The sequence below is a fragment of the Oncorhynchus tshawytscha genome, unplaced genomic scaffold, assembly GCF_018296145.1.
Source record: "Oncorhynchus tshawytscha isolate Ot180627B unplaced genomic scaffold, Otsh_v2.0 Un_scaffold_4_pilon_pilon, whole genome shotgun sequence".
Classification (NCBI taxonomy): domain Eukaryota; kingdom Metazoa; phylum Chordata; class Actinopteri; order Salmoniformes; family Salmonidae; genus Oncorhynchus; species Oncorhynchus tshawytscha.
The window spans coordinates 1,082,004-1,107,825 of record NW_024609834.1 but is presented as its reverse complement, the minus strand read 5'-3'; the positions used below and the strand labels follow the sequence as shown (position 1 = coordinate 1,107,825).

Here is a 25,822-nt window from a genome sequence, read left to right as displayed (position 1 = left end):
GAGCTTCCGCCCCTCTGTCCAGTGGGGTCATTTAGAAGGGTCGCCGTGGTTAGGAGGCCTCACAAGCGGACAATGGGGCGGACTAAGACTATGGTGAAGTGGGGGCCAAGTCCAGCACCAGAGCCGCCACCGCGGACAGATGCCCACCCAGACGCTCCCAAATAGGTTCAGGTTTTGCGGCCGGAGTCCGTACCCTGGGGGGGGGGGGTACTGTCACACCCTGACCATAGTTTGCTTTGTATGTTTCTATGTTTTGGTTGGTCAGGGTGTGATCTGAGTGGGCATTCTATGTTGTGTGTCTAGTTTGTCTGTTTCTGTGTTTGGCCTGATATGGTTCTCAATCAGAGGCAGGTGTTAGTCATTGTCTCTGATTGGGAACCAAATTTAAGTAGCCTGTTTGGTGTTGGGTTTTGTGGGTGATTGTTCCTGTCTCTTTGTGTGCACCAGATGGGGCTGTTTTGGTTTTTCACATTTATTGGTTTTGTTAGTCTATTCATGTATAGTTTATTTATTAAAGAACCATGAATAATAACCACGCTGCATTTTGGTCCGCCTTTCCTTCGACACAAGAAAACCGTTACAGTAACACAATGTGGAGAAAGTCAAGGGGTCTGAAAACTTTCCAAATGTACTCTATGTAAAACCTTGTTGAAACCACACTGTCTGTATTCTGTCTCTAAATGTTGTCTATCACTTTCAGCTGCAGCACCATATCATCAAGTAAAGTTCTGAGTTTGTGTAAATGTACTTGGCGAATAAAGAGAGAAAAAGCATCTTGCTCTCCCCATCCTCTCTGTAACACTCACATACTGTACACACACAGTTTACACAAGTTCCGCTGTGTCTGATGTTGAGCTTCACAATGTTTGTTGTTCAGTCAGCATTAGTTACACACACTACAGCATTGCCTTTGATCCTGTTTCCCTTTATTACACACACAGACACGGGAACCAAGCAACTGATTCCTATTTTCCCTAACCCTTAACCCCAAACCATAAATTTAAACCTGACTCCTAACCCCCATGTCTAAAATAACCTATTTTCTTGCGGGGACTGGCGAAATGTCCCCACTTGTCCAAATTTTCCTTCTGGTCCCCACAAGGATAGTAAAACCAAACACATACACACATACACATACACACAATGATAAAGAAAACACTCCCAGAGGTGTTTTTAATCAATATGAAAATACCTTTACTACTGTGACAGTGTGAGTAGTGTTTCCACTTGGCTTCGTCATGAATGCAAACAGAACTAACAAAACATCTAACACCACTAGAATTATAATAAAACAATTATTGTTTTCTTCTCGCTTTAAAAAACATTAACAAATAAAAAACCCTAAAACAAAATGATGGATTAAAATCGTACAGCTGACCTAATACAGTAAAGTTTTACAGTAATACACAATATTACACATGGACCGGGCCGGGGCCTCTCCTCAGCTCATAGCGCCAGGTACATAGAGGAAGAGATGGGCTTCTGTCTCCTCATACCTAATACAGACAGGTAGTAATACAGCAGGAGATAACATTACACAGACATAAGGGGGGATTTTAACTGATGGACAAGTATAAACTGATGAATTCATGCTCTGGTAGTGATATGATACTGAAAAATTATGATTGCGATATCTATAGTATGCTCATTTTCTTTTAAAAACAGTCTCTCAATATGCAGGTAAAATTTATACGGATTGGTAATCAGAATGTTATTCAGGAAAATATGAAGACGTGCTAAAAAGAGCGTAAGAAAATTATAAATATGGAAATTATTTCACCTTCCTGTTCTGGTTAATAATTACACTCTACAGATAAAATGTGTGTGTGTGTGTGTGTGTGTGTGTGTGTGTGTGTGTGTGGTGTGGTGAGCTGATCTCAGTGGGGAATAGCCAAGGGAGATACATGGAGTTGATTTCTGATAAACTGTAATTACAGTGTGTGTGTGTGTGTGCCTGTGTGTCTGTGTGTGTGTGCTGTTCACACATACAATATCTGCCCTTACCAGACAGAGAGAGGAGGAATAGATGATTTAGAACCTAAAGAGGCTAACTCTGAACACAAAGTGGTGTGTGTAGTAGTGTATTTCTGTTTGATGTATATGTGGATGTAGAATACAATGTAACTGGTTGGTTCGACAGGAGTGGGGCCTCTGAATCAGTTGTTGGCATGGTAACTTCTTGACAAGACAGATATTCTCTTCCTCTATATCTGACGCTCCTCCGTTTCTTCTCTGTTTCCATCCTCACATCTCGTCCTCAGGGTCAGAGCTGTGGTTATTCATCTGTAACACACACACGCTCAATCAGCAACAGTGTGTCAAAACACCAAAGAGTGTTTTGTTCAGGTAAGGCTCCCCTCTCCAGGGTGATTATACACAGTGATGAGGAAGGTCTGGAGGATAATAGTCTTCTATATAAACACCCACTCATCTGTCAGGGTAAGAGCATCCTGTCCAGCTTTCATTTGTCCTATTTTCAGTCTCTCTTTCTTTCTCTCTCTTGCTTTTACTCTCAGATTTTCTTTGTGTGTTTGAGTTGCATGTCAGTTATGAGTGTGAACTGTGTGTGGGTGAGATGAACCCAGAATGAGATCTTCAAGTGTCATGCTATTGATTTGTTTTTATTACTCAAAATGGCTATGGATTTGATGCTCTTGTCAGTGTTCTCTTTGTGTGTATTTGTGTTTGTGTGTGTTTCTGTGTGTGGAGATAAGCACTATTTCTGTTGCATGCCAAATCACACTGACAGCTGCTAAATCACAGCCAACCATAGGACATGCTTAGGCCTTCATGTCGCTCAGAGACAAGGAGAAAGAACTCCCACTCACATTCAGAGATTCTCCACACACAGACATCAAGCCAGTTACCGTGTGATCATCGTCGCTGGCCTCCCCCAGTTCGGGGCTCTCTCTCTGGATGCAGCGGCGTGGGGGGGACAGGGGGGAGGGGGAGCGCTCACCACTGCTGGCGGAGGGGGAGTACGGTGACCCGGCCAGGCTGCCCTCCCTCACGGGAGACCCTAAAAAACACGGAGAGAGAGGGAGTGAATAGGAGTGAACACAAGTTCCCTCTATAGGGCAGATCAGTGTTGGTGTGCCTGTTTTTACTTTCAATCTAAACCATTGATGGTCAACTGCAATGCATGATTTGACAGATGAGAGGAGAGAACAAGAATGACAGGATGAGGGAGAGATGTGGCGATAGAGAGAGAAATAGGAGAGGGGAGAGGGAGACAGAAAGGAGAGATGAGGTACAGTAGTGGAGGAGGATCATAATTTACGTTGGAATAAATGAATGCGGAGATGAGATCAGTCAACCACCCAAAGGCAACGTGTACAGATAAGAGATAGAAAGGATGAGATGACACACACATTTCTTTTTTTATTTGTCGGTACAGTATGTTTGTCGTAGAAAGGACAAAGATGCAGTTTGTCCATGTGGCCACATGAGGGAAGCAGCAGCTACAACACTTCCCTGTAGGACTTTGTATTTATTCTCCTATAAGCCTTCTTTCGCCATCTCTGTACTTCTCACTGTCATTCTTCTTCGCTGATTCGTAAGAACCGGACAGGTGAAAGCACACACTGTGGCTTCCCCTATCATGCTTTACTCCTATTTCACCTGTCCACTCCTCTGTCTCTTTCTCTGATTGGTTGTCTCACCTGTGTGGTCCTGCCTCTGTGTGTCCATCCTGTCCAGGTTGTCAAGCAGCCCGTCAATCTGTGTCTTTATCAGAGTCAGCTCCCTCTTAATGACCTGCAGCTCCTCCATTCTCACTACAAGTAGGGAGAGGTTGAGGGAGGGAGTGAGAAGGGGGAGGAGAGATATAGAGAATGAGAGAGGGGGAGAAAAGGAAGGAAAGGATCCAAGGCAAGTTTCTGTGAGTGTGTTGGTAATAAGGACTATCAAGGTGATGAGGGTGGGTATTAGAACAGCATACACACTGCCTATTGGTTCTGCTCTGTTGATTTGGGCTAATAATGCGACCTGATTGGCTAGGATCCATTAAGGAAAGAGGCTGCTATAGAAGTGTTGTAATGAAAGAACCATCTTGAGTGTAGTGTGTGAGTGTGTGTGTATTACTCACACTTGGCCCTGTTGGAGCTGGTGGAGTGGGCTCTGGAGCTCTTGGAGGGGGGCCTGTCTCGGCTGCGTCTGTGCCCAGAGGAAGTGGAGGAGGAGCGGGGTCGTTTGGCCAGGCTAGGTCCCTGGGACAGGGGAGGTAGGGAAGCTGGCACACGCTGGTAGTCATACATCCTGAAGAGGGAAACATCCACACACCACAGTACTTTGTGTAGTATTGTCAGTGTGACTAGATGTGTATGTGTACGCATGTCAGAAAAGTACAGTGACAGGATGTTTATGAGTGAGTGTGTGAGCAGGCAAGCATGTGTGTGTGTTTGCGTGTATGGACAGTGATGTCTATCACCTGGTTGGATGGATGTGTCCGTGGGTGTGTGTATTTGTGAATGTATGTCTCCTATGATGAAGGACACAGAGGGAGAGGGTTGACAGGATGGTGTAATACGATCTGACAAGCAGAGGGAATACACACACACATAAAGAATGTGTACACAAGTGAGAAAATAAGAAGAAATAGTATCTGATAAGGTGAGGCAGAGGATTTCTCAGATAGGGAATGAAGTTGAACAAGTTGAAGACCCCTGGTTCTCCTCACACAACCATTATGGTATTACCCTACAGGTTGTAGACCCCTGGTACTCCTCACACAACCATTATGGTATTACCCTACAGGTTGTAGACCCCTGGTACTCCTCACACAACCATTATAGTATTACCCTACAGGTTGAAGACCCCTGGTACTCCTCACACAACCATTATAGTATTACCCTACAGGTTGTAGACCCCTGGTACTCCTCACACAACCATTATGGTATTACCCTACAGGTTGTAGACCCCTGGTACTCCTCACACAACCATTATAGTATTACCCTACAGGTTGTAGACCCCTGGTACTCCTCACACAACCATTATAGTATTACCCTACAGGTTGAAGACCCCTGGTACTCCTCACACAACCATTATAGTATTACCCTACAGGTTGTAGACCCCTGGTACTCCTCACACAACCATTATAGTATTACCCTACAGGTTGTAGACCCCTCATGTGACTCCTCACACAACCATTATAGTATTACCCTACAGGTTGTAGACCCTAGTACTCCTCACACAACCAGGGTTTGATAGTATTAGGGTTTGAAGGAAGAAAACAGTGCCACTGGATATAGAAGTCTCACCACATCATGTGACAAAACACAAACAAACTACAAATGACTAATGAGTGTAATGACTACTAATGACTGAACATACTGAAGGAGAGGAGAGGTACGGAGGGTTTGAAGAAGAGGTGAGGTATGGAGGGTTTGAAGGAGAGGAGAGGTACGAAGGTTTTGAAAGAGAGGAGAGGTATGGAGGGTTTGAAGGAGAGGAGAGGGATGGAGGGATGGAAGGAAGGAGAGGAGAGGGATGGAAGGAGAGGAGAGGTATGGAGGGATGGAAGGAGAGGAGAGGTATGGAGTGATTGAAGGAGAGGAGAGGCACGGAGGGATTGAAGGAGAAAATGGGAAAGGAGATGAGATGAGGAGGAGGGGAGAGATCTACTATGTGACAGAAGTTAGATTTGGATCAGTCTCCACTGTCAGTCCCCCTCTCTCCTCTCTCCTCCCTCGTTCCCCCATCGCCTAGCTCCGTATCCCTATCAACAGCTAAATCTAATTGGTTCTGTCAGGGCCAATCAAAAGCTCTCTGGCAGCACAGCGGAGCAGGTGACAGGAGAGAGTGTATCACACACTCGCTTTTTAGCAGTTACAGAAACATGGGAGAGTGTATATTATGTGTGTGTGTATGTTATGTGTGTGTGTGTGGAGAGGCCAGAGGCTGTGACAGAGAGAGGTGGTGTTTTAATCATGTTGATTAAGAGAGTCATTGATCTCCTCCCCCACTACCTCCCTGGAGAGACCTGACCACTCACTGGTCATCCATCATCAGCCAGGGGGAAGGACACATGTCAACCTACTGGTAAAGGCTAAAAACTAACCAATAAGACCCCCGAAAAGGGTCACAGGAGCACAGTCAGCCAATCAGATTCCTCCGAGGGGTCAGAGCTAGCCAATCACACACACCACACACTTTACAGGAGTCAGCACTCCAATCAGATAACAACCATAAGTCAATTTAGTCTCGGCTTGACTGGGACCTATGTTAACCTGTAGGCCCTATAACCACAGCTTTAATGAAAGTCTTCCACTCTGAAATGAAGTACAGGAACTTTTATACAAGGACTGCCTACCTGGCTCCTGTCTGCAGTATTTAAGGACTGCCTACCTGACTCCTGTCTGCAGTATTTAAGGACTGCCTACCTGGCTCCTGTCTGCAGTATTTAAGGACTGCCTACCTGACTCCTGTCTGCAGTATTTAAGGACTGCCTACCTGGCTCCTGTCTGCAGTATTTAAGGACTGCCTACCTGGCTCCTGCCTCTGCAGTATTTAACTGGACTGCCTTTACTGCCTGGCTCCTGTCTGCACTGCCTACCTGACTCTGCTGCAGTATTTAAGGACTGCCTACCTGACTCCTGTCTGCAGTATTTAAGGACTGCCTACCTGGCTCCTGTCTGCAGTATTTAAGGGCTTTCATCCTAACCTCTTAATAAGTTCTGCCACCTAATTCAATCCTGTGGGACTGACTGAGTCACATTCCAACCTGAATGCCTTTCACATGGCATCTGCTTATAGCATCAGAGAGCAATTAGGGCTGAGAGCCAGACAGACAGAGACCTGGGCACTGGCTCCAGCTCTTAAAAACTGAGAGGGAGGAGGAGGGGGAAAAGGAGGTTTCGAGAAAAAAAAGTAAGAAGGAAAGCAAGAGAGAGAAGGACACATCACCCTCCATACACACCAAGAAGATCCTGCACCACTACAAACCCACACCAGGAACCATAGCCCTGTTCTCCTGTGCCCTGAGTGTAGCCTACAGCAGAGCAGTGCTCAGAGACTCATGAACATATTGGTTAGTGTTTATTTACAGGTCTAAGTAAGCCTGAATGGCCTTTACACAGGCAGGGCTGTGTGGAGATAGCCACCGTCTCTGCAGTAAGGCTCCAGGCAGACTGCTGAGGAGAGAGAAACACACTTTAATCCACCTGCAAACAGGATGCCAGTTGGGAAGCCTTGAGGTGTTGATGTCAGTTTGGGTTCAGTGATTGAGCTGTAAGTCGCTGAGAGAGACAATACTTTAGTGTTCAGTTGAGGAACGTGTGTTACCCCTTTACTGAAATCTATCTCACACTTCAGTTCCCTTGTCTCAGGAGAATGTATTACCAGTATATAACCAGATACAGCCACCTCACTGTGCATGAAGTATATCAACTGGCCACCAACGTAGTGAGAGGGCTGGGACCGTTGCCTTTCAGCAGAGACGCTGGGAGACTAAAGACTTATGGGAGTTTAAAGTCCTTTAGTGGAGTTTGCAGAGGGAGATAGACAGCGTGCTGCTACAACTACTTTGAAGTGTAGTTTCAGAGAATAGGAGCTCGTGAAACACAACGAGAGACTGTGGATGTGTGAGGATTAGAGAAAACAGAGCGAGAGTGTGTTTAAGTGTTTGTGTAAGTGTGTGTGCGTGTGCATGTGTTTGTGTGTGGATTAGAAGAGATATTATAAGAGAGGCTTTGTCTCTGCTAGAGCTGTTATCTGTGTGTGTAGTGGCAGACATTTTCTCATATGCGCACAAACAGATGCAGACACACACACACACTAACACACACAAGCTGTTGATGGAGCTAGCCAGCCACGTAGGGCAAAATCATGTACCGTGTTTGAGGCAAATTGAAAATCAGTGGTGAGGGTTTTTTCCTTTGTGAAGACAGAAAAATGCAGAGCACGGCAAAACAACAAAGTGCAAGGAAAGGATGACAGTGTCAACTCACAGCTACAGTACTGTGTGCGTGTGTCTGTGTGTGTGTGTGTGTGTGTGTCTGTGTGTGTGTGTGTGTGTGTGTGTGTCTGTGTGTGTGTGCGTGTGTCTGTGTGTGTGTGTGTGTGCGTGTGTCTGTGTGTGTGTGTGTGTGTGTGTGTGTGTCTGTGTGTGTGTGTGTGTGTGTGTGTGTGTGTGTGTGTGTGTGTGTGTGTGTGTGTGTGTGAAGTCCCCACAAGAATAGTAAACAAACAAATATTTTACCAACTTGGGACATTTTGTTCGTCCCTTGTTCGTCCATGAGGTCAAATGCTATTTCTAGGGGGTTTAGGGTTAAGGTTAGAATTAGAGTTAGGGTTAGAATTACGTTAAGGATTAGGGTTAGGAGCTATGGTTAGTTTTAGGGTTAGGAGATACGGTTTAGGGTTAGGATTAAGGTTAGGTTTTTGGGTTAGGGTAAGAGTACAGGTTAGGGTTATGGTTAGGTTTAGAGATAGGGGTTAGGGAAAGTAGGATTTTGAATGGAACTGAATTGTGTGTCCCCAAAAGGTTAGCTGTACAATACTGTGTGAGTGAGAGAGAGAGAGAGAGATGGAGGTGTAATCTGTATGTTGGACAGCCTGTTTCTCTAACCATCATCCTTACACTCTCTTATTTTCTTTCTGCATGTTTGTTTAAACTGAGGATAGAAACACAAACACAGAGGACGTCCTCAACTCTTCAGTGCATGCTCACATCTACAGCATCGGAGTGCCTCACACAGAGTGCATTCACACAGAGGACAACAAGGTTGTTCAGTGTGTGTTTGTGTGTGTGAGAGAGAGCACTCTTTATTCAGATTTGCTGAGTGCTGTGTTTATGAATGAGCCATGTCACCTTCAGTGTGCCTGAGGGAGGTGGAGAGCTCCCACAGCAATTACCTGAGTGACTGACCTGGGTGACGAACCAGACAGAACCGGACTCAACTGGACATGGCATAACTGAGTCAGACTGAACAGGACTGAGCTGGGTTAAGCCATGCTGAACCAGATAGAACCGAACTCAACTGGACTTGGCAAAACTGAGTCAGACTGAACAGGACTGACCTGGGTTAAGCCATGCGGAACTGGACTAAACCGGACTGATATGGACAGAATCCGACGGGATCAGAGATCATTAGACTGAAAGTCATTGAGCAAGACTGGAGTGGACTGAACAGGATTCAACTGTGAACTGGGCAGGGCCGTACTAAACTTGAATTAATTGTATTGAACCGGACTGACTGTCAAATTCTGTCTTGGAATCTGAACTGAGGTCATGATCTCTCGGCTGGAGCTGTAGTGAAAACACCCCACAGCTCCATGTCAAAACACAGTACCATCTACAGTACAGTACTGCTGGAAAGTGAACAGGTACTTAATGACAGTTTTCCAGCCTACAGTTAATTCTCTATATGCTTCAGTTACTGTAATGTAGCCACCCTGACCCACGGCCCAACATCTGCTGTGAGCCACAGAAAACTAACCTGAACTTTAATGGAACTTGTAATGTAAGCTGCTGCACTTAGAACAGTTTAAGCTGACTCATAATTATTAGAGATTCAGCTAGGGTTAGAGTGGCTTACAACCTGACTGGTTTCATTATAGAGGCCACACAGCAACTCTCTGTGTGTGTCTAGGATGTTGAAGGAGGAGGACCAAGGTGCAGCGTGGTGAGCGTACATTTTCTTTTATTATAAAAATGATGCCGACAAAAAACAATTGTCAAAAATTGTCAAGCTCAAAGGCTATGTGCCCTAAACAAAGTCAACTTCCCACAAACACAGGTGGGAAAAAGGGTACCTAAGTATGGTTCCCAATCAGAGACAACGATAGACAAATGTCCCTGAATAAGAACCATCCCCGGCCAAAACATAGAAATAGAAAATCATAGAAACACAAAACATAGAATCCCCCCCCAGCCCCATCTCACGCCCTGACCAAACCAAAATAGAGACATAAAAAGGATCTCTATGATCAGGGTGTGACAGTACCCCCCCAAAGATGCGGACTCCGGCCGCAAAACCTAAACCTATTGGGGAGGGTCTGGGTGGCATCTATCCGCGGCGGCTCAGGTCCGCTCCACCGCTGGCTCGCCCCACTTTGGTGGCACCTCCTCTGGTGCGGGGACCCTCGCCGCCGACCCCGGACTGGGGATCCTCATTGAGGCAGAGTTGCAAAGAAAAAGATCTCAGACTGGCCGATAAAAAGAAAAGATTAAGATGGGCAAAATAACACAGACACTGGACAGAGGAACTCTGCCTAGAAGGCCAGCATCCCGGAGTCGCCTCTTCACTGTTGACATTGAGACTGGTGTTTTGCGGGTACTATTTAATGAAGCTGCCAGTTGAGGACTTGTGAGGAGTCTGTTTCTCAAACTAGACACTCTAATGTACTTGTCCTCTTGCTCAGTTGTGCACCGGGGCCTCCCACTCCTCTTTCTATTCTGGTTAGTGCCAGTTTGCGCTGTTCTGTGAAGGGAGTAGTACACAGCGTTGTATGAGATCTTCAGTTTCTTGGTAATTTATTGCATATAGTAGCCTTCATTTCTCAAAACAAGAATCGACTGACGAGTTCCAGAAGAAAGTTCTTTGTTTCTGGCCATTTTGAGCCTGTAATAGAACCCACAAATGCTGATGCTCCAAATACTCAACTAGTCTAAAGAAAGCCAGTTTTATTGCTTCTTTAATCAGCACAACAGTTTTCAGCTGTGCTAACATAATTGCAAAATGGTTTTCTAATAATCAATTAGCATTTTACAATGAGAAACTTTGATTAGCTAACACAATGTGCCATTGGAACACAGCAGTGATGGTTGCTGATAATGGGCCTCTGTACGCCTATGTAGATATTCCATTAAAAATCAGCCGTTTCCAGCTGTAATAGTCATTTACAACATTAACAATGTCTACACTGTATTTCTGATCAATTTCATGTTATTTTAATGGACAATCTTTTACATTTTCTTTCAAAAACAAGGACATTTCTAAGTGACCCCAAACTTTTGAACAGTAGTGTATGTGTGTGTGTGTGTGTTTGTTCGTTCATATACGTGTGCCTCAAACACCTGCCAGGCCGAGTGGAGTGAAGATTTACCAAGGTACGATTAGTGGGCAGTAACAGGCAGCTCTGTTAGCAGAGACACATGACTGACAGCTCAGTGACAGACAGGGGGAGGGGGAGGAGGGAGAGGGCCAGCAGGAGACAGGGGACACAAGGAGGGTTAAGTGTGTTTTTTAGACTTTTCCTCTGTCCGACTCTGAACATTCAGGGTTTGTGTGAGAGGCGCTGTGCAGAGCGGGCTGACAGTACCTGTCATAGAGGTCCTCCTGATAGCACTCATAGTCCAGGTCATAATCAGATCTGCAGAGAGAGAGGGTGATAGAGAGAGGAGGGGGGGATGGAGAGAGTGAGAGAGAGGAGGGGGGATGGAGAGAGTCAGAGAGACAGTGAGTTGACAGTGGCATGACACAAAGGCTCACAACTATCTTCACAGCTGACTGACAGAGGTGTTACTGACACACATGCATGCACACGCATGCATGGCGCACACACGCACGGCACACACACACGCGTGCACACACACACACACACACACACAAAGTCATCCATCCCCTGTGAGAGCAGAACGTTAAGACAGGCTGATGAAAAACTGAGAGATCAAACAACATCTATCTATGATACAAGCAGCCTTTCAGATCTGTTCCTTATTAGGTGAGCTAAATATACTGTGCCATCAGAGATATTCCACTCTGTAAGCAGGCTGCTGGAATAGTGTGTACGTAGTTAGAGCAGGGCTCTGGCAACTGGAAGGAATATGCTATTCATGATTTCTAGCCAGCTGGAAAAAGACATTGGAATTGTTGTGCCACAGCACCCAAGGTGGAAAATCCATAGAAATTGTCCTGTGTTATGCACCAATGACCACAGGCTGCGCACTCTATGTGCTTCTACATATTCCAGCTCATTTACTGTGAAGTTGGACTGTCAGTTGTTGGTGTGTATGCACCCACCTGTGTATGTGCCTGTGTGTGTGTGTGTGTGTTTGTGCATCTCTGTGTGTGTTTGATTAGACTCAAATTGCTCACACCTTTGCCTACAATATATGGGCAGAGTTTGCTGTAGGTTGTAGTTTATAGATTACCCTATACGGTTTGGTGTGTAGAGCAGACCAGGGCAGAGAGAGGAGTGACACTAAGCCTGATGGTAAGTAGCTCATACGCTGGTGTGTAGTTAAATAGAGCTCAGCATTTCTCTGTGTGTTTAATCCCTGCCTGACCACTGATACCCCAGCCCTGAAGTCTACGCACACACACACACACACACACACAAACAGCAAATACCCTCCACTTATGCTTTCTGTAAAACATTAAACCAGAGAAGAACTGTATTTATAGGTGCCTGAAAGGTGACTCATGTACCCATACTAATTCGTATATGAATACACTGCATAAATAGAACGATCAGCATAGCCTCTACTAAATGTAATACATGATCACCTCAAGGTGAGTAGCATACAGTACGTGGGCGATACAGATCGTATCAGCATGGTTCATCATTCTCTCAAACAGATGGATCAAACCAGACACACGCAGACACACAGATGCATGACATACACATGACACACACAAACAAAATCACACCCACGTACACACACACACACCTAAAGCCCCTCTGTCCTATCTGTCTCTGCAGGGGGCTGGTGAGTCTCAGTGCTGTAATCATGCTGTTGACTGGAGGAAAGTGATGTATCAGTAAACATGTCAGGAAGTACAGCAGGAGACTAAACGTAACCCTTTTTCACAGCTAAAAACATACAGTACACACAGACAGATGTGCTGCACACACATACACACACACTTTCTTTTGCTCACTCTGTATGTAAATGTGATTCAGAATGTAGCAACCCTGTCTCTGAAGTGTTGAGATAGCTAGCAGTGTTGGTATAAAAGTGTGTGTTTGTGTACCTGAGGTGTGTGTGAATTCCTAATGAATTCTCCTCCAGCTACCCGCACCCAAAATGTTTCTGGTTTTCTCCCCTCGTCTGAAGACAGTTGGATTTTCTGAGCTCCATATTCTGCCATCTTCAAATAATCTGTAATAAGTGTCAACATTTACATCTCATCACGCTCTTCCCCAACTGTGTTTTATGATTTAGCTCGAGGTCTGATCAATTTGCAGAAAGGCTTCTATTATTCTAAATACCGGTAGGCCTTTCATGTGAAATGGAAGACATCTATGTTTCCAGCTATCCCTATTTAACATTGTCATGATGTTGGCCTGGGGGTTGGTTTATGACAGTCATAAATACCTCTTACTTCCTTTTTCCTCTCTCTACCCTACTGATGTTACATTTGCAAAACCCTTGGTTAACATAGAGATTCTGGGAACATCAGAAGGTGGGGGGAAATGAACTATATTCTGGTAATCCGACCAATTGAACATATGTGGTGGTACTTAATGAATATGATGTCAGTTCGGTTGTCATCTGAGACATTCTCATCAATGATAAGATGACATAAACTCTACAGTGGAAAGTCTACACATCAGAGTTATCGGATTCACATGGAATTGTTGTTCAATTTAAATGTTTGAATACGAAATTATTTGTGATGGGATGAAATGTGATTTTAGCTTCTAAAATGAGAGATTTGGGTTTTCATAAGGTAGGGCTCTGCTCAATCAGTGGCCCGCCCCTGTGAAGGGACATGGGCTTTAAAACTTTTCAAACACGCCCTCCTCTCCCTTCCTATATAAAGCCTTGACGACAATATAACCTCCTGTTCCGAGGATGTGAGGACGAAGGTCCGATGTCAGAATGGTTCAGATAATAACTACAGAACGAAGCCAACATCAGCGTGAGCTTTGGTTGCGAATGGTATGAACTTTGAACTCTTATTCACTACAGAAGTGATACCTCCTAGCCGTTGAGTTAGCAACAGCCGTTGTAGGAAGGAACAGACAGAGTATTCCGTCTATCACACAACAACATTACTACAATGTATCCAATTGACAACCGGAGGCATTCTTCAAAGGACAAAGGACTCGGTTGGGCAACATGGCCTTCCATCTACCCCCAACCTACCGAAGCGCAGCTCAGAGTAAATATTTATTGCATTTTCCCTTTCCAAATGGGCGGTAATTTAGAATGCATAAGATACTGTATTTACGATAGCACAGCTTCGCCCTTTGTTCCTCAGTCTTCCCGCTCTTTCACTCAAACCTAGCCCTTTTCTTTTGTGTAACACGCTGTCATATCTGTTCCGCCTGCTAGGGACGTTTTACTTTATGACGTAATTTGTAATCAAGTTATGATTTAATTATGTGTATGTGTAATTCTGTGTGATTAGTTAGGTATTTAGTAAATAAATAATTAAACCCAATGTTGTATTGCTGATTCAACTTGTTAGCCAGGGTTCGTGCAGATAACCAAGAATTTACAACTTTCAGATGAGACTGAATTAAGATGACGATTAATATTGACTGCTATTGATGTAAAATATTACTAGGTCTTTAAGAGTTTATTCGGAAGATAACAGCTCTATAAATATTCTTTCGTGGTGCCCTGACTCTCTAGTTAATTACATTTACATGATTAGCTCAATCAGGTAATATCAATTACGGAGAAATTATTTTATAGAATAGCATGTCATATCACTTGATCCGGCATAGCCAAAGACACGACAACATGATGGAAACTCAATGCCCTGCAGGGGAGCACACTCTGGTTGAAGGTTTCTTTCCATGTCCAAATGTGTGTGTGGGTCTGCACAGTCCAGGGTTGGCTGTGTGGATTAGGGTTTATGTGCGTTGTACTACTGAACCAAAACAAAACCACTCTACTTAGGCAGTTCCAAGACCCTGACAAAACCGTTCTACTTAGCCACCATTGAAACTGAACTCAAACAGAACCTTTCCACTCAGTCTGCTAATAGGACCCACCTGAACACAACACAACCTCTCAACCTCTACCCGCAGATTCCCTGTACTCAGCAGAACACCATGAGCTAACAGATCTGGAGGCCAACAGAAGTTCTGTGCTCAGGCAGGGAGGAGAGACGGCGTGAGCAATCGGGAGAGAGAACAGCGCCACGGGCCCCGGCACAGATGAGGGGCTCTGTATCCTAATGGGGAACTCGAGCGGAAGAAAATAACAACTATTTGCCAAACTCTCACAGCAGGAAAACTAAGACAGACTGACTCACTCTAACTCTCTTTCTCCCTCTTTTTCTCTATCATTTTCTCTCCCTGCAGCAATGTTCTAGTTGGTAATCTGTGTCATTTAGCACTGGGAGGAGAGAGAGAGAGTCAGGACAGAAAACAATTTCCATTTCCTCTTCCATTATCCAAGCCATCTTCTGTTATTAGAGTGGCTAAACTCTTCAACCAAGTCTGAGACAAACAGACAGACATGTCAGGTATTAGTGCCTTTCTGCAGTTTGAAAACATAGGAGACCACATAGTGCATTACAGTATCATCATCCTTTTAGCCGAGCACTCCGGAGAGGCATTGTGATTGCAACACCACCTGCCTGGTGAAAAGACAGATTCCCTGCTCCAGAATGGTCACCATGACCAAAATGACTGCTGTGAGACCATAAATCAGTGGTATTCTCCTAGTGGGGTCACGGGGGAACTTCAATGGGGTAGCCAATTTTTTATATATTTTTTAATGCAATGAATTGAAGGTTATTTGTTGATGTAAAATTTTAAATGTACCAATTTTAAGGTTTTAATGTTTAAGGTTAGATTTGGCGTGGGGTGGGTTCACATTTTGGGGGAATGGGGTCCCCAGAAATTCTGGCTGAAAAATGGGGTCCCCGCTGAACCAACATAATGTTGAGCGATTAGTGCTTTTTGAGGTCGGTTTGGTTTTGGTTAGATTCTATGAAGAAGAAAAAAATCACCGTTTTTGATTTCGGTTTCAAATGATATATTTTTTCATTAATTGCACTATGCGTTATGTGGGATGAATGCTGTAACAATAGATAATAAAACAAGTCCCATGATGGTAGTGAGGACCACTTACTGCTTATCACTTATTAACCATCATTTATTCACATTACTTTAATAAAATATTTCAGCTGTGCATATTACTTTTGTTTTATTTGATTACTTTATTATTTAATTCCAAGTCATCCTCTCATCTCCATAGAGCTGCTGCCTATGCTGTCTGACAAAAGCACTATTTTTGAGTTTTTCAAAGTAAATAAGGCATACTTTTATGACTGCTGAATACCAGCTATCACTCACTTATATCATGTATTTTCAGAAAGAGATACCTAGCAAAATGTTGGTTAATTGCTCAGCACTACTCATCCAGCAACACAACCAACTGGAGTAAACCAATCACGCTCTGGATTGTCTCTATAATGACATAATGGTCTCTGGAATGGAAGCTTTGTTGCACTGACAAAGTCCTTTCTGAAAAGTATTATTTATTTCATGTGATTAGTGATTCTTGTTAATGTAAAAATGTATAAAATGTCAACCCTGTTATGTGAACTGAACTCTTGTTTTAATACTGTATGATGAAACTATTCCTTTCTAAACAATTTAATCAAAAGAAACATTGAACATCTAATAGTCAAATCCTAGTTTTAAAAGCAAGTGAGCTGGTTCCACTCTTTTTGGACATTTTTGGGTGTTTTGTGAAAACTGAGTGGGTCGAGCATAACACGTCAACCCTGTTACACATACAGTGGTGACCCGTCATTCAGGGCAGGTGGGGCTGTTTTGAGCCCCACATATTTAGCACAAAAAAAAACGTGTCACATATTAGTTTGCCAACAATGCAGCATCAAAAAATATATAATTTAGTTAATAAAGCCGCAAAACAAACATGGTCTCTTTTTTGTTTTCTTGAGTGAGGCAGCTCTAAAATGCAGGTGTTTCAGCCTAGCTCAGTGCTTTCTGTGGTGGTGGGGCAAGCCAACAGAAAATACAGCGTTGCGCCGTGATTGGCTCAGTGTTCTGTCACTCATGGAGACACTACGTCACCACCAAGTCTAAAGGGAGAGCTCGCCCATCCAAGAAGGCTCAAGGTCATTGGCCACAGATAAAATGACGTCAAATCACATTATATCTACAGTGGCTTTGATTGGACTGATCTTAGCTAGCAGTCATCATCATGAACCAATCGACAAACTACTGCCAAATCCTTTTTAATCCTTGTCAATCCTTGTCATATGAAGATAAATAATGAAGAGAAATTATAGATACAACGTATCGGTGCTCATAGGCCATTGGGCATAAACATTACACAACAAGTTGGAAATCGCTAATTCAACAATAAGTGGTTTGGAAGGAATCAGTGGCTAACTGCAAGTATTGCAAAGCAATCATTAGCCTGCTATTCAGTGGAGTGGCTGTGTGGTCCCAAGTCTAAGATTAAGGGTCTCTTTTCCTAGTTCAACAGCAACACAACCACCTTGAGTAAACCAATCACACACTGGTTCTCTTTAATGACATAATGGTCTCTGAGTTTGTGAGTAGAAACATGAGAGAAAGAGAAAGAGAGGAAGCTCAGTGAAGGGGCTGTTGTCAGTGTGCTCCCCCTCCAGCCTCTAGTTATGGCACACACCTGTCACCATCGTTACGCGCATCTACGCATAATGACACTCACCTGGACTCCATCACCTCCTTGATTACCTGCCCTTTATATGTCACTCCCTCTGTCATGTTGGCGCGCTGTTCGTGTTTCTTGTTGGGTTTGTTTATTTATTAAATGTATTCACGTCCTGAACTTGCTTCCCGACCCTCATTGTACTGTACATCGTTACAGCTGTGTGTGTGTTAAAAGGCAGTGCAGGGTCACTAAAGGCTAATTCATTTATTTTCATTATTTCTTGAGTGCCCCGGCAATCCATTAGACATGGCTAGCTACAAATCATCTCCCCTTGCTGGTTGCATAGCATGTGTGTGTGCGTGCAGATGTGGAAGGTGGCGGTGTTGTCTGTGGTAAGCATTGAGACTTCCCCCTGTTGACACACAGCATATACTCACACATCCCTACACAATACAAATGCTTCAGGGTTAATGTTCGTATGTCGTTATGTTACACAGTGCCGATGCTGTTCCTGTCCTGTTTAATGTCTGTGCTATATTAAATGTTGACTCCCTGTACTGCTTCTCATCTCCAGCGTCGGTCCTTACAGTTGCATGAAATGATTTGTTTTAACATGGTGAAACTATTCCTCAAAAAAAAATCTAAAGAAACATTGAACATCTAATAGTCAGATCCTAGTGTAAAATCAGTGAGCTGGTTCGACTCTTTTGGGCCATTTGCTGGTGTTATGTGGTGGAAAACTGAGTGGGTCGAGCATAACACGTCAACCCTGTTACCCATAGACAGGCTAGAAATGTTTTAACAATTTAATTTGTATTGTGACACAAATTTACCCCCACCAAGTGACACTACCCAAAAGGGACTAATTTCTTAGAACTTCCACTGTTTGCTCCCTCCCTCTCTTCTTCCACCCCCCCCATCACCTTCCACCACATCCTCCCTCTCTCTTTCAACCTCCTCCTCCCTCCCTCCTTCCATTTCCCCCACCTTCCACCTCTTCCTCCCTCTCTCCTTCAACCTCCTCCTCCCTCCCCCTCCTTCCACCTCCTCCTTCCACTTCTCCCTCCCTCCCTCCCTCCTTCTCTCCTTCCACTTCCTTCCCCTTTTCTCATTCCCACTCTCCCCTCCCTCCCTGGTGTATTAGTTGTGAAGTGCTGTCTTCATCCCTCTCCTCCCGGAGGCCCTAGTAGGCAGGTATCAGGTGATTTATGTTCTGATAAAGTTCCCACTCCGACCTGAGCCGTGCTGTGCTGGTGTAAATCATATCAGTCTAATGCAGGGGAATGAAACTAGCCTCTTAAACACAGGGGAGGAGCATCAGCCCTGAGTTATGACTGCCCACGGTCAGAGAGTCGTACAATCATGCTCACACTCAACTCTTACAAGAGAACATCCAGAGAGCCCAGTCCAAGTCTCTAGTCTGACACAGAAAGGAGAGTGTGATAGAGGAATGGAACACTCTGAAACCTTAACTCAGGTGTGTTTTACTGAGCTTGTAGCTCCTCACTGCTCTCTGCCAGCTTCACACTTCTCTTTGATGTACTGAGCCTTTCCTGCTGGCCGTGCAGGACATTTCCGCTTCTTGCTACTAACGTGGATGTAGTGGAGGTAAGAGACATCAATCTCACTGCCGTGGCTTGTCCAGTGCTGTACGGGCAGGCTAGGTTATAGAGTTGGGGGAAACACTACAGCTGGCTGTTTAAGGGGGGGAAAACTCCTACATTCACATGATTCTCAAGAGTAGAACGGTGGTCAAGGCATCTCAGAGTAGAAGGGTGGTCAAGGCATCTCAGTGCCAATCCAGAAGGCGGGTGGGGGGGGGGTGGAGAGAGGGATATGAAGAAGGGAGAGGTGGGTGATGCCCTTGTTGACTGTTTCGGTGTGACTGTTTACCTGAGTACTACCTCAGAGACCAGGGAGAGTGTTCTCTTACACACCCCCCCCCTCCCCCATGTCTCTCTCTCTCTCCACTGGGGCTGTGTTTAGAGGGCTATTAAAGAAAAGTGCTGACCGCTCCTGCGCTGATAAACGAGGGATTTAGTAGGGCTCCTCTGCGCTCTGGCTGGGGCACAACTATCTGTACTGTACACTCTGAGATTAGACTGTGCACAGCAGGGGGCAGAGTATCATGCAGTGTCAAACACAGTGAAGCACAGTACACACAGTGAAGCACAGTACACTGACATTTTTGCACTGTATACAGTTTAGTACTGAACACAGTCCAAGTGGGTGCATTCTATAGGCTCCTACACAGAATATTTGAGATCAGAATTTTAAACACCCACAGTGTTCCATTTAACACTTTCTTAGTGTGTATATGTAACCCACCAAAATAGTTTTAAAGTAACACTTTTCAGAGTGTTGATAAACTAACACCACGAGGGTGTTCGATCCCTAACACCACGGGTGTTGCAAATTCCAACTGAAATTAACACTTTATAAGAGCTGATTCTAACACCTGTGGTTATGCCTTATTTGTATAATAATTTCCCAGGCTGCCTATTAAGTTAATTTTCTAGGGACCAGTACCACCCATGACAGTGTTTGCTAGTGACAGAGACATAATTTTAGTATTTGATGGCTTTCAGTCCTGTAGCCTTCACCAGGTGAGTGCCTAAGTTAATATTTTATCATAAAAATGTTATTATTCATGAGAATACATTACTTTTTTTGACAATATCATACTTTGACAGCCTAGTTTTACCCTAACACAGTGGTCTGAAACTGCTGGTTCACAGTGCCTTCAGAAAGTGCTTCTACAAAGTATTGACTCAGGGGTGTGAATACTTATGTAAATTAGATATTTCTGTATTTAATTTTGGAAAAACATTCTTTCACTTTGTCATTATGGGGTATTGTGTGTAGCTGGATGATTCAAAAAAGGCTGTAACGCAACAAAATGTGGAATAAGTCAAGGGGTATGAACACTTTCTGAAGGCACTGTAATTCCTATTGAAATCCATCCAGTTCAGATATCCAACAATTGGAACTTTTAATCACCCACAATCTGCCATTAGAAAGACTGCCAAGGAAGATTCTTACACTGCACACTGCCCTAACCCATCTGGACAAGAGGAATACCTATGTGAGAATGCTGGAGGGTAGGCAACAACATCTCTACCCCGCTGATCTTCAACACTGGGGCCCCAAAAGGGTGCGTTCTGAGCCCTCTCCTGTACTCCCTGTTCACCCACGACTGCGTGGCCACGCACGCCTCCAACTCAATCATCAAGTTTGCGGACGACACAACAGTGGTAGGCTTGATTACCAACAACGACGAGACGGCCTACAGGGAGGAGGTGAGGGCCCTCGGAGTGTGGTGTCAGGAAAATAACCTCACACTCAACGTCAACAAAACTAAGGAGATGATTGTGGACTTCAGGAAACAGCAGAGGGAACACCCCCCTATCCACATTGATGGAACAGTAGTGGAGAGGGTAGTAAGTTTTAAGTTCCTCGGCGTACACATCACAGACAAACTGAATTGGTCCACCCACACAGACAGCATTGTGAAGAAGGCGCAGCAGCGCCTCTTCAACCTCAGGAGGCTGAAGAAATTCGGCTTGTCACCAAAAACACTCACAAACTTCTACAGATGCACAATCGAGAGCATCCTGTCGGGCTGTATCACCGCCTGGTACGGCAACTGCTCCGCCCACAACCGTAAGGCTCTCCAGAGGGTAGTGAGGTCTGCACAACGCATCACCGGGGGCAAACTGCCTGCCCTCCAGGACACCTACACCACCCGATGTCACAGGAAGGCCATAAAGATCATCAAGGACAACAACCACCCGAGCCACTGCCTGTTCACCCCGCTATCATCCAGAAGGCGAGGTCAGTACAGGTGCATCAAAGCTGGGACCGAGAGACTGAAAAACAGCTTCTATCTCAAGGCCATCAGACTGTTAAACAGCCACCACTAACATTGAGTGGCTGCTGCCAACACACTGACTCAACTCCAGCCACTTTAATAATGGGAATTGATGGGAAATGATGTAAAATATATCACTAGCCACTTTAAACAATGCTACCTAATATAATGTTTACATACCCTACATTATTCATCTCATATGTATACGTATATACTGTACTCTATATCATCTACTGCATCCTTATGTAATACATGTATCACTAGCCACTTTAGCTATGCCACTTTGTTTACATACTCATCTCATATGTATATACTGTACTCAATACCATCTACTGTATCTTGCCTATGCCGCTCTGTACCATCACTCATTCATATATCTTTATGTACATATTCTTTATCCCCTTACACTTGTGTCTATAAGGTAGTAGTTTTGGAATTATTAGCTAGATTACTTGTTGGTTATTACTGCATTGTCGGAACTAGAAGCACAAGCATTTCGCTACACTCGCACTAACATCTGCTAACCATGTGTATGTGACAAATACAATTTGATTTGATTTGAAATTAGACTATGTCGTGTCTTTGGCTCTGCCGGATTAATTGCTATGACATGCTATTCTATAAAATACTTTCTCCGTAATTAATATCACCTGATTGAGCTAATCAGGTAAATGTAATTAACTAGAGAGTCGGGCACCACGAAAGAATATTTATAGAGCTGTTATCTTCCAAATAAACTCTTAAAGATTTAGCAATATTTTACATCAATAGCAGTCAACATTTTTCGTCATCTTACTTCAGTCTCATATTCTGAAAGTTGTAAATTCTTGGTTATCTGCAAGAATCCTGGCTAACAAGTTGAATCAGCAATACAAAATTGGGTTCAATTATTTATTTACTAAATACCTAACTAATCACACAGAATAACAAACACAAAGAATTAATTATACCGCGATAATTCTTTACGTCATAGGAAACGTCCCTAGCGGGCGGAACAGATATGACAGCTTGTTACACAAAGGGAAAGGGGCGGTGTTTGAGTGAAAGAGCAGGACACTGGAACAGAGGCGAAGCTGTGCTATCGTAAATACAGTATCTTATGCATTCTACATTACCGCCCATTTGGAAAAGGAAAACGCAATAAATATTTACTCTGAGCTGCGCTTCAGTAGGTTGGTGGTAGATGGGAGACCGTGTTGCCAAACCGAGTCCTCTGTCCTTTGAAGAATGTCTCTGGTGTTTACTTGGATAAGTTGTAGTAACGTCGTTATGTGGTAGATGGGATACTCTGCCTGTTGCTTCCTAACCTGTGTTTACAGCTGCGATCGCTAACTCAACGGCTAGGAGGTATCACTACTGTCGTGAATAAGAGTTCAAAGTTCATACCATTCGCAACCAAAGCTCATGCTGATGTTGGCTTTGTTCTTGTAGTTTTATCTGAACCATTCTGACAGGATCGTCATCCTACCTCATGGGAACAGATAGTTATGTTGTAGTCAAGAGCTTATATAGGAAGGAAGTGGAGGCTGTGTTTGAAAAGTTTTATAGCCTTTGTCCCTTCACAGGGGCGGGCCACTGATTGAGCAGCCCTATTTTATGAAAATCCAAATCTCACATTTTAGAAGCTAAAATCACATTTCATCCCATCACAAATCATTTCAAATTCAAACATTTAAATTGAACAACAATGTGAATCTGATAACTCTGATGTATAGACTTTCCCCTGTGTTTATGTCATCTTATCATTGATGAGAATGTCTCAGATGACAACCGAACTGACATCATATTCATTAAGTACCACTGCATATGTTCAATTGTTCAGATTACCAGAATATAGTTCATTTCACCCCACATTCTGATGTTCCCAGAATCTCTATGTTAACCAAGGGTTTTGCAAATGTAACCTTAGTAGGGTAGAGAGAGGAAAAAGGGGGAAGAGGTTTTTATGACTGTCATAAACCAACCCCCAGGCCAACATCATGACAACTACCTAAACTATCGAAACTGGAAGAACCATCTCAATAACAGGTTAAATAAATCCAACCGCTTACAGATTGGAAAAGTTTATAAAAATGTATATTATTTATGTTTGTGTAGTATAAGATCAACTAATCAATCAATGTGCATGCAGAAACATTGATGTTAAGACAAAATATTCAAAAAAATCTATCTGCAACAAAGCATGCTGGGAATTAAGATAATGAGGCCCTTCCAATGTCTTTTTCACTCAGAGAGTTAATGGAAATTAAGTAAACACATTCAAGTAACGTGGTGTTGATTCCACTGTGATTCAAATAACACTTAATTTATTCACTGCAGGTGGTGTCAATTTCAATCCCACTGGTGTTAACCTCACTAGAATCAACACCCTCATATATAACACTCACAACACTTTTGACCACTTTTTTTAAAACCAAGATTTTTTAACACCCACACATTTTCTGTGTATGATAAAAGCCAAATTTAGCACAGTGAGAGCTATACGGAGTTGGGCTCAAAGATAAGAGCTCTCCACTCTGTTTGTTTCTCCCTACCCGTCTCTCTCCAACACCGCCCCCCATCCACGAATCTCCCCTCTCTTATCCCTTCTCTATGATCTCCTCTCAATCCTCCCCTTTCCTATTCTCTCCCTACTTTTCCCTCTCCTATCCACCTTTCATTCCGTCCCCCTCTCCTCTGCTCCTGTCCTCTCCCCAAGTATGGTCCCTGCAGCATATCTTTCTGTGGGACAGGCCTAATGGACTCTAGTTGGATTAGCAGAACATTTAATAGAGTCAAACTATTTCACACTGACTCATCTGATAATCTGTTGATTCTAGCCAGAGACTCCAGGCAAACACACACAGAGATAGACAGCTGCAGAGATACAGCAAACGTGGAGGGGAGGGCATTTCCGCATCATCAGCCACAGCCAGAGGACTAAGTTGTTGTTTTGCTGCTGTGGCCTTTCCAACTTTGCACCATGTGCCCAAGAATGGTCCCTCGTAAGCCCCTGATCCCCCACTGTGAGCCCTGGGAAAGAGACCGGCCCAAGCTGGTAGTGCTCTGTGTGGTGCTGGCTGTGCACCCTGCCCAGCACTATTATTATCAGTACCATGCTGCAACTAAACTAAGCATGCAGCTACAGAGCTATACAAGGCAAGGTGTTTTCAGTCTGGGCTTTCTGTGTAATTCTCTCCTTTTTGTCATGCCCTCCATTTTTCTCCCTCTTAACAACTCAATGTTTTTCTCTAAACTCTACCACTTTCTCCCCCACCCCACCCCCCACCCCACCCCACCCTCCCCCACCCCACCTCATATGCCCCTTTCTCTCGGCTTTCCTCCAATCTCTGTTTGAATCGTTCTATCTCTATATCTCTCTTATTTTGCCATTTCAGAGAAAAAGCCAAAAGGAATCCATGCGCTGCCAGTGCAGCTTACAATTTCTCCTGCCTTCTTTCAGATGGTATATCTGCCCCTGGCTCTCTCTCTATCAGTCATATCCTCAGCCTCTATCCATCTCCATCATCTCGTCCAACACCATACATCAAACCACAAGGGAAATGGACTGATAATGGTAAGAGAGAAAAACCTCCCAGAGAGGCTCTGTATCTCATACAGTCATCATAGTAATATGCACTGTCTCTCTCACAGAGTCTCTCTCCCTGAGTCTTTCTCACTGAGTCTCACTGAGTCTCTCTCACAGAGTCTCTCTCACAGAGTCTCTCTCACAGTCTCTTTCACTGAGTCTCTCTCACGGAGTCTCTCTCACAGTGTCTTTCTCTAACATAGACAGAAAGTTGAACATCAGTGGGCACTGTGCATGCTAAGGGATAAAGAATCCCTCCTTAAATACTACACTAACCTCAATGCTTCTGTCTGACTGTGTCTGAGTTACAGAGTGACTTCAGTCCGTGTCCAAAATCTGTCTTGCCTACTACTGTACTTACTAAAACTGTACTAATCGTACTAAATAGTGTTTAGAATGTACTTTTTAGTAAAAATATATGTAGTAAGCAACAAATATCAACTTACTAGCTTCATCTATACCGAGAATGTGTATTCTAATGTACAATTACATTGTTTTATCGCCATATGTTCATTTTGGTACAGCCACTCCCCTTACCTGATCATCAGCTGTTGTCAAACACACGTGGGTCTGAAAAGACGATTCTATTCCCAAATAACATGCAGGCAATTCATTCTAGATACAAACCTGAAAGGAGTATGGTATCCTTGTATTTAAAGCATATTCAATCGAAATGTGACATAGAATAAAACATAATATTTTCAAACACCGAATCACCCTACTATTGAGAATGCAAGTACGGATTGTGGACACAACCCAAGAGATGTCCCTGCTCAAAGCGAACATAAATGTCCCCTCTTTAGAAAATAATTAGATATTTATTTCAATGAAGGATGAAATAGAATGAAGGATGAAATAGAATGAA

General features: G+C 43.8%; 1 protein-coding gene across 1 annotated transcript in view; it reads right to left on the bottom strand.

The window, feature by feature from the left end:
• Positions 1 to 1,147: 1,147 nt before the first annotated feature.
• Positions 1,148 to 25,822, bottom strand: part of LOC112263753 (RNA-binding Raly-like protein) — a 61,822-nt gene continuing 37,147 nt past the window's right edge. The window contains exons 3-7 of the mRNA XM_024440312.2: positions 11,263 to 11,313; positions 4,088 to 4,257; positions 3,663 to 3,776; positions 2,868 to 3,019; positions 1,148 to 2,283 (exon numbers count right to left, since the gene is read on the bottom strand). Of these exons, the coding sequence (XP_024296080.1) occupies positions 2,245 to 2,283; positions 2,868 to 3,019; positions 3,663 to 3,776; positions 4,088 to 4,257; positions 11,263 to 11,313 (526 nt within the window). The 3' untranslated portion in view covers positions 1,148 to 2,244. The remainder of the gene's footprint in view (positions 2,284 to 2,867; positions 3,020 to 3,662; positions 3,777 to 4,087; positions 4,258 to 11,262; positions 11,314 to 25,822) is intronic.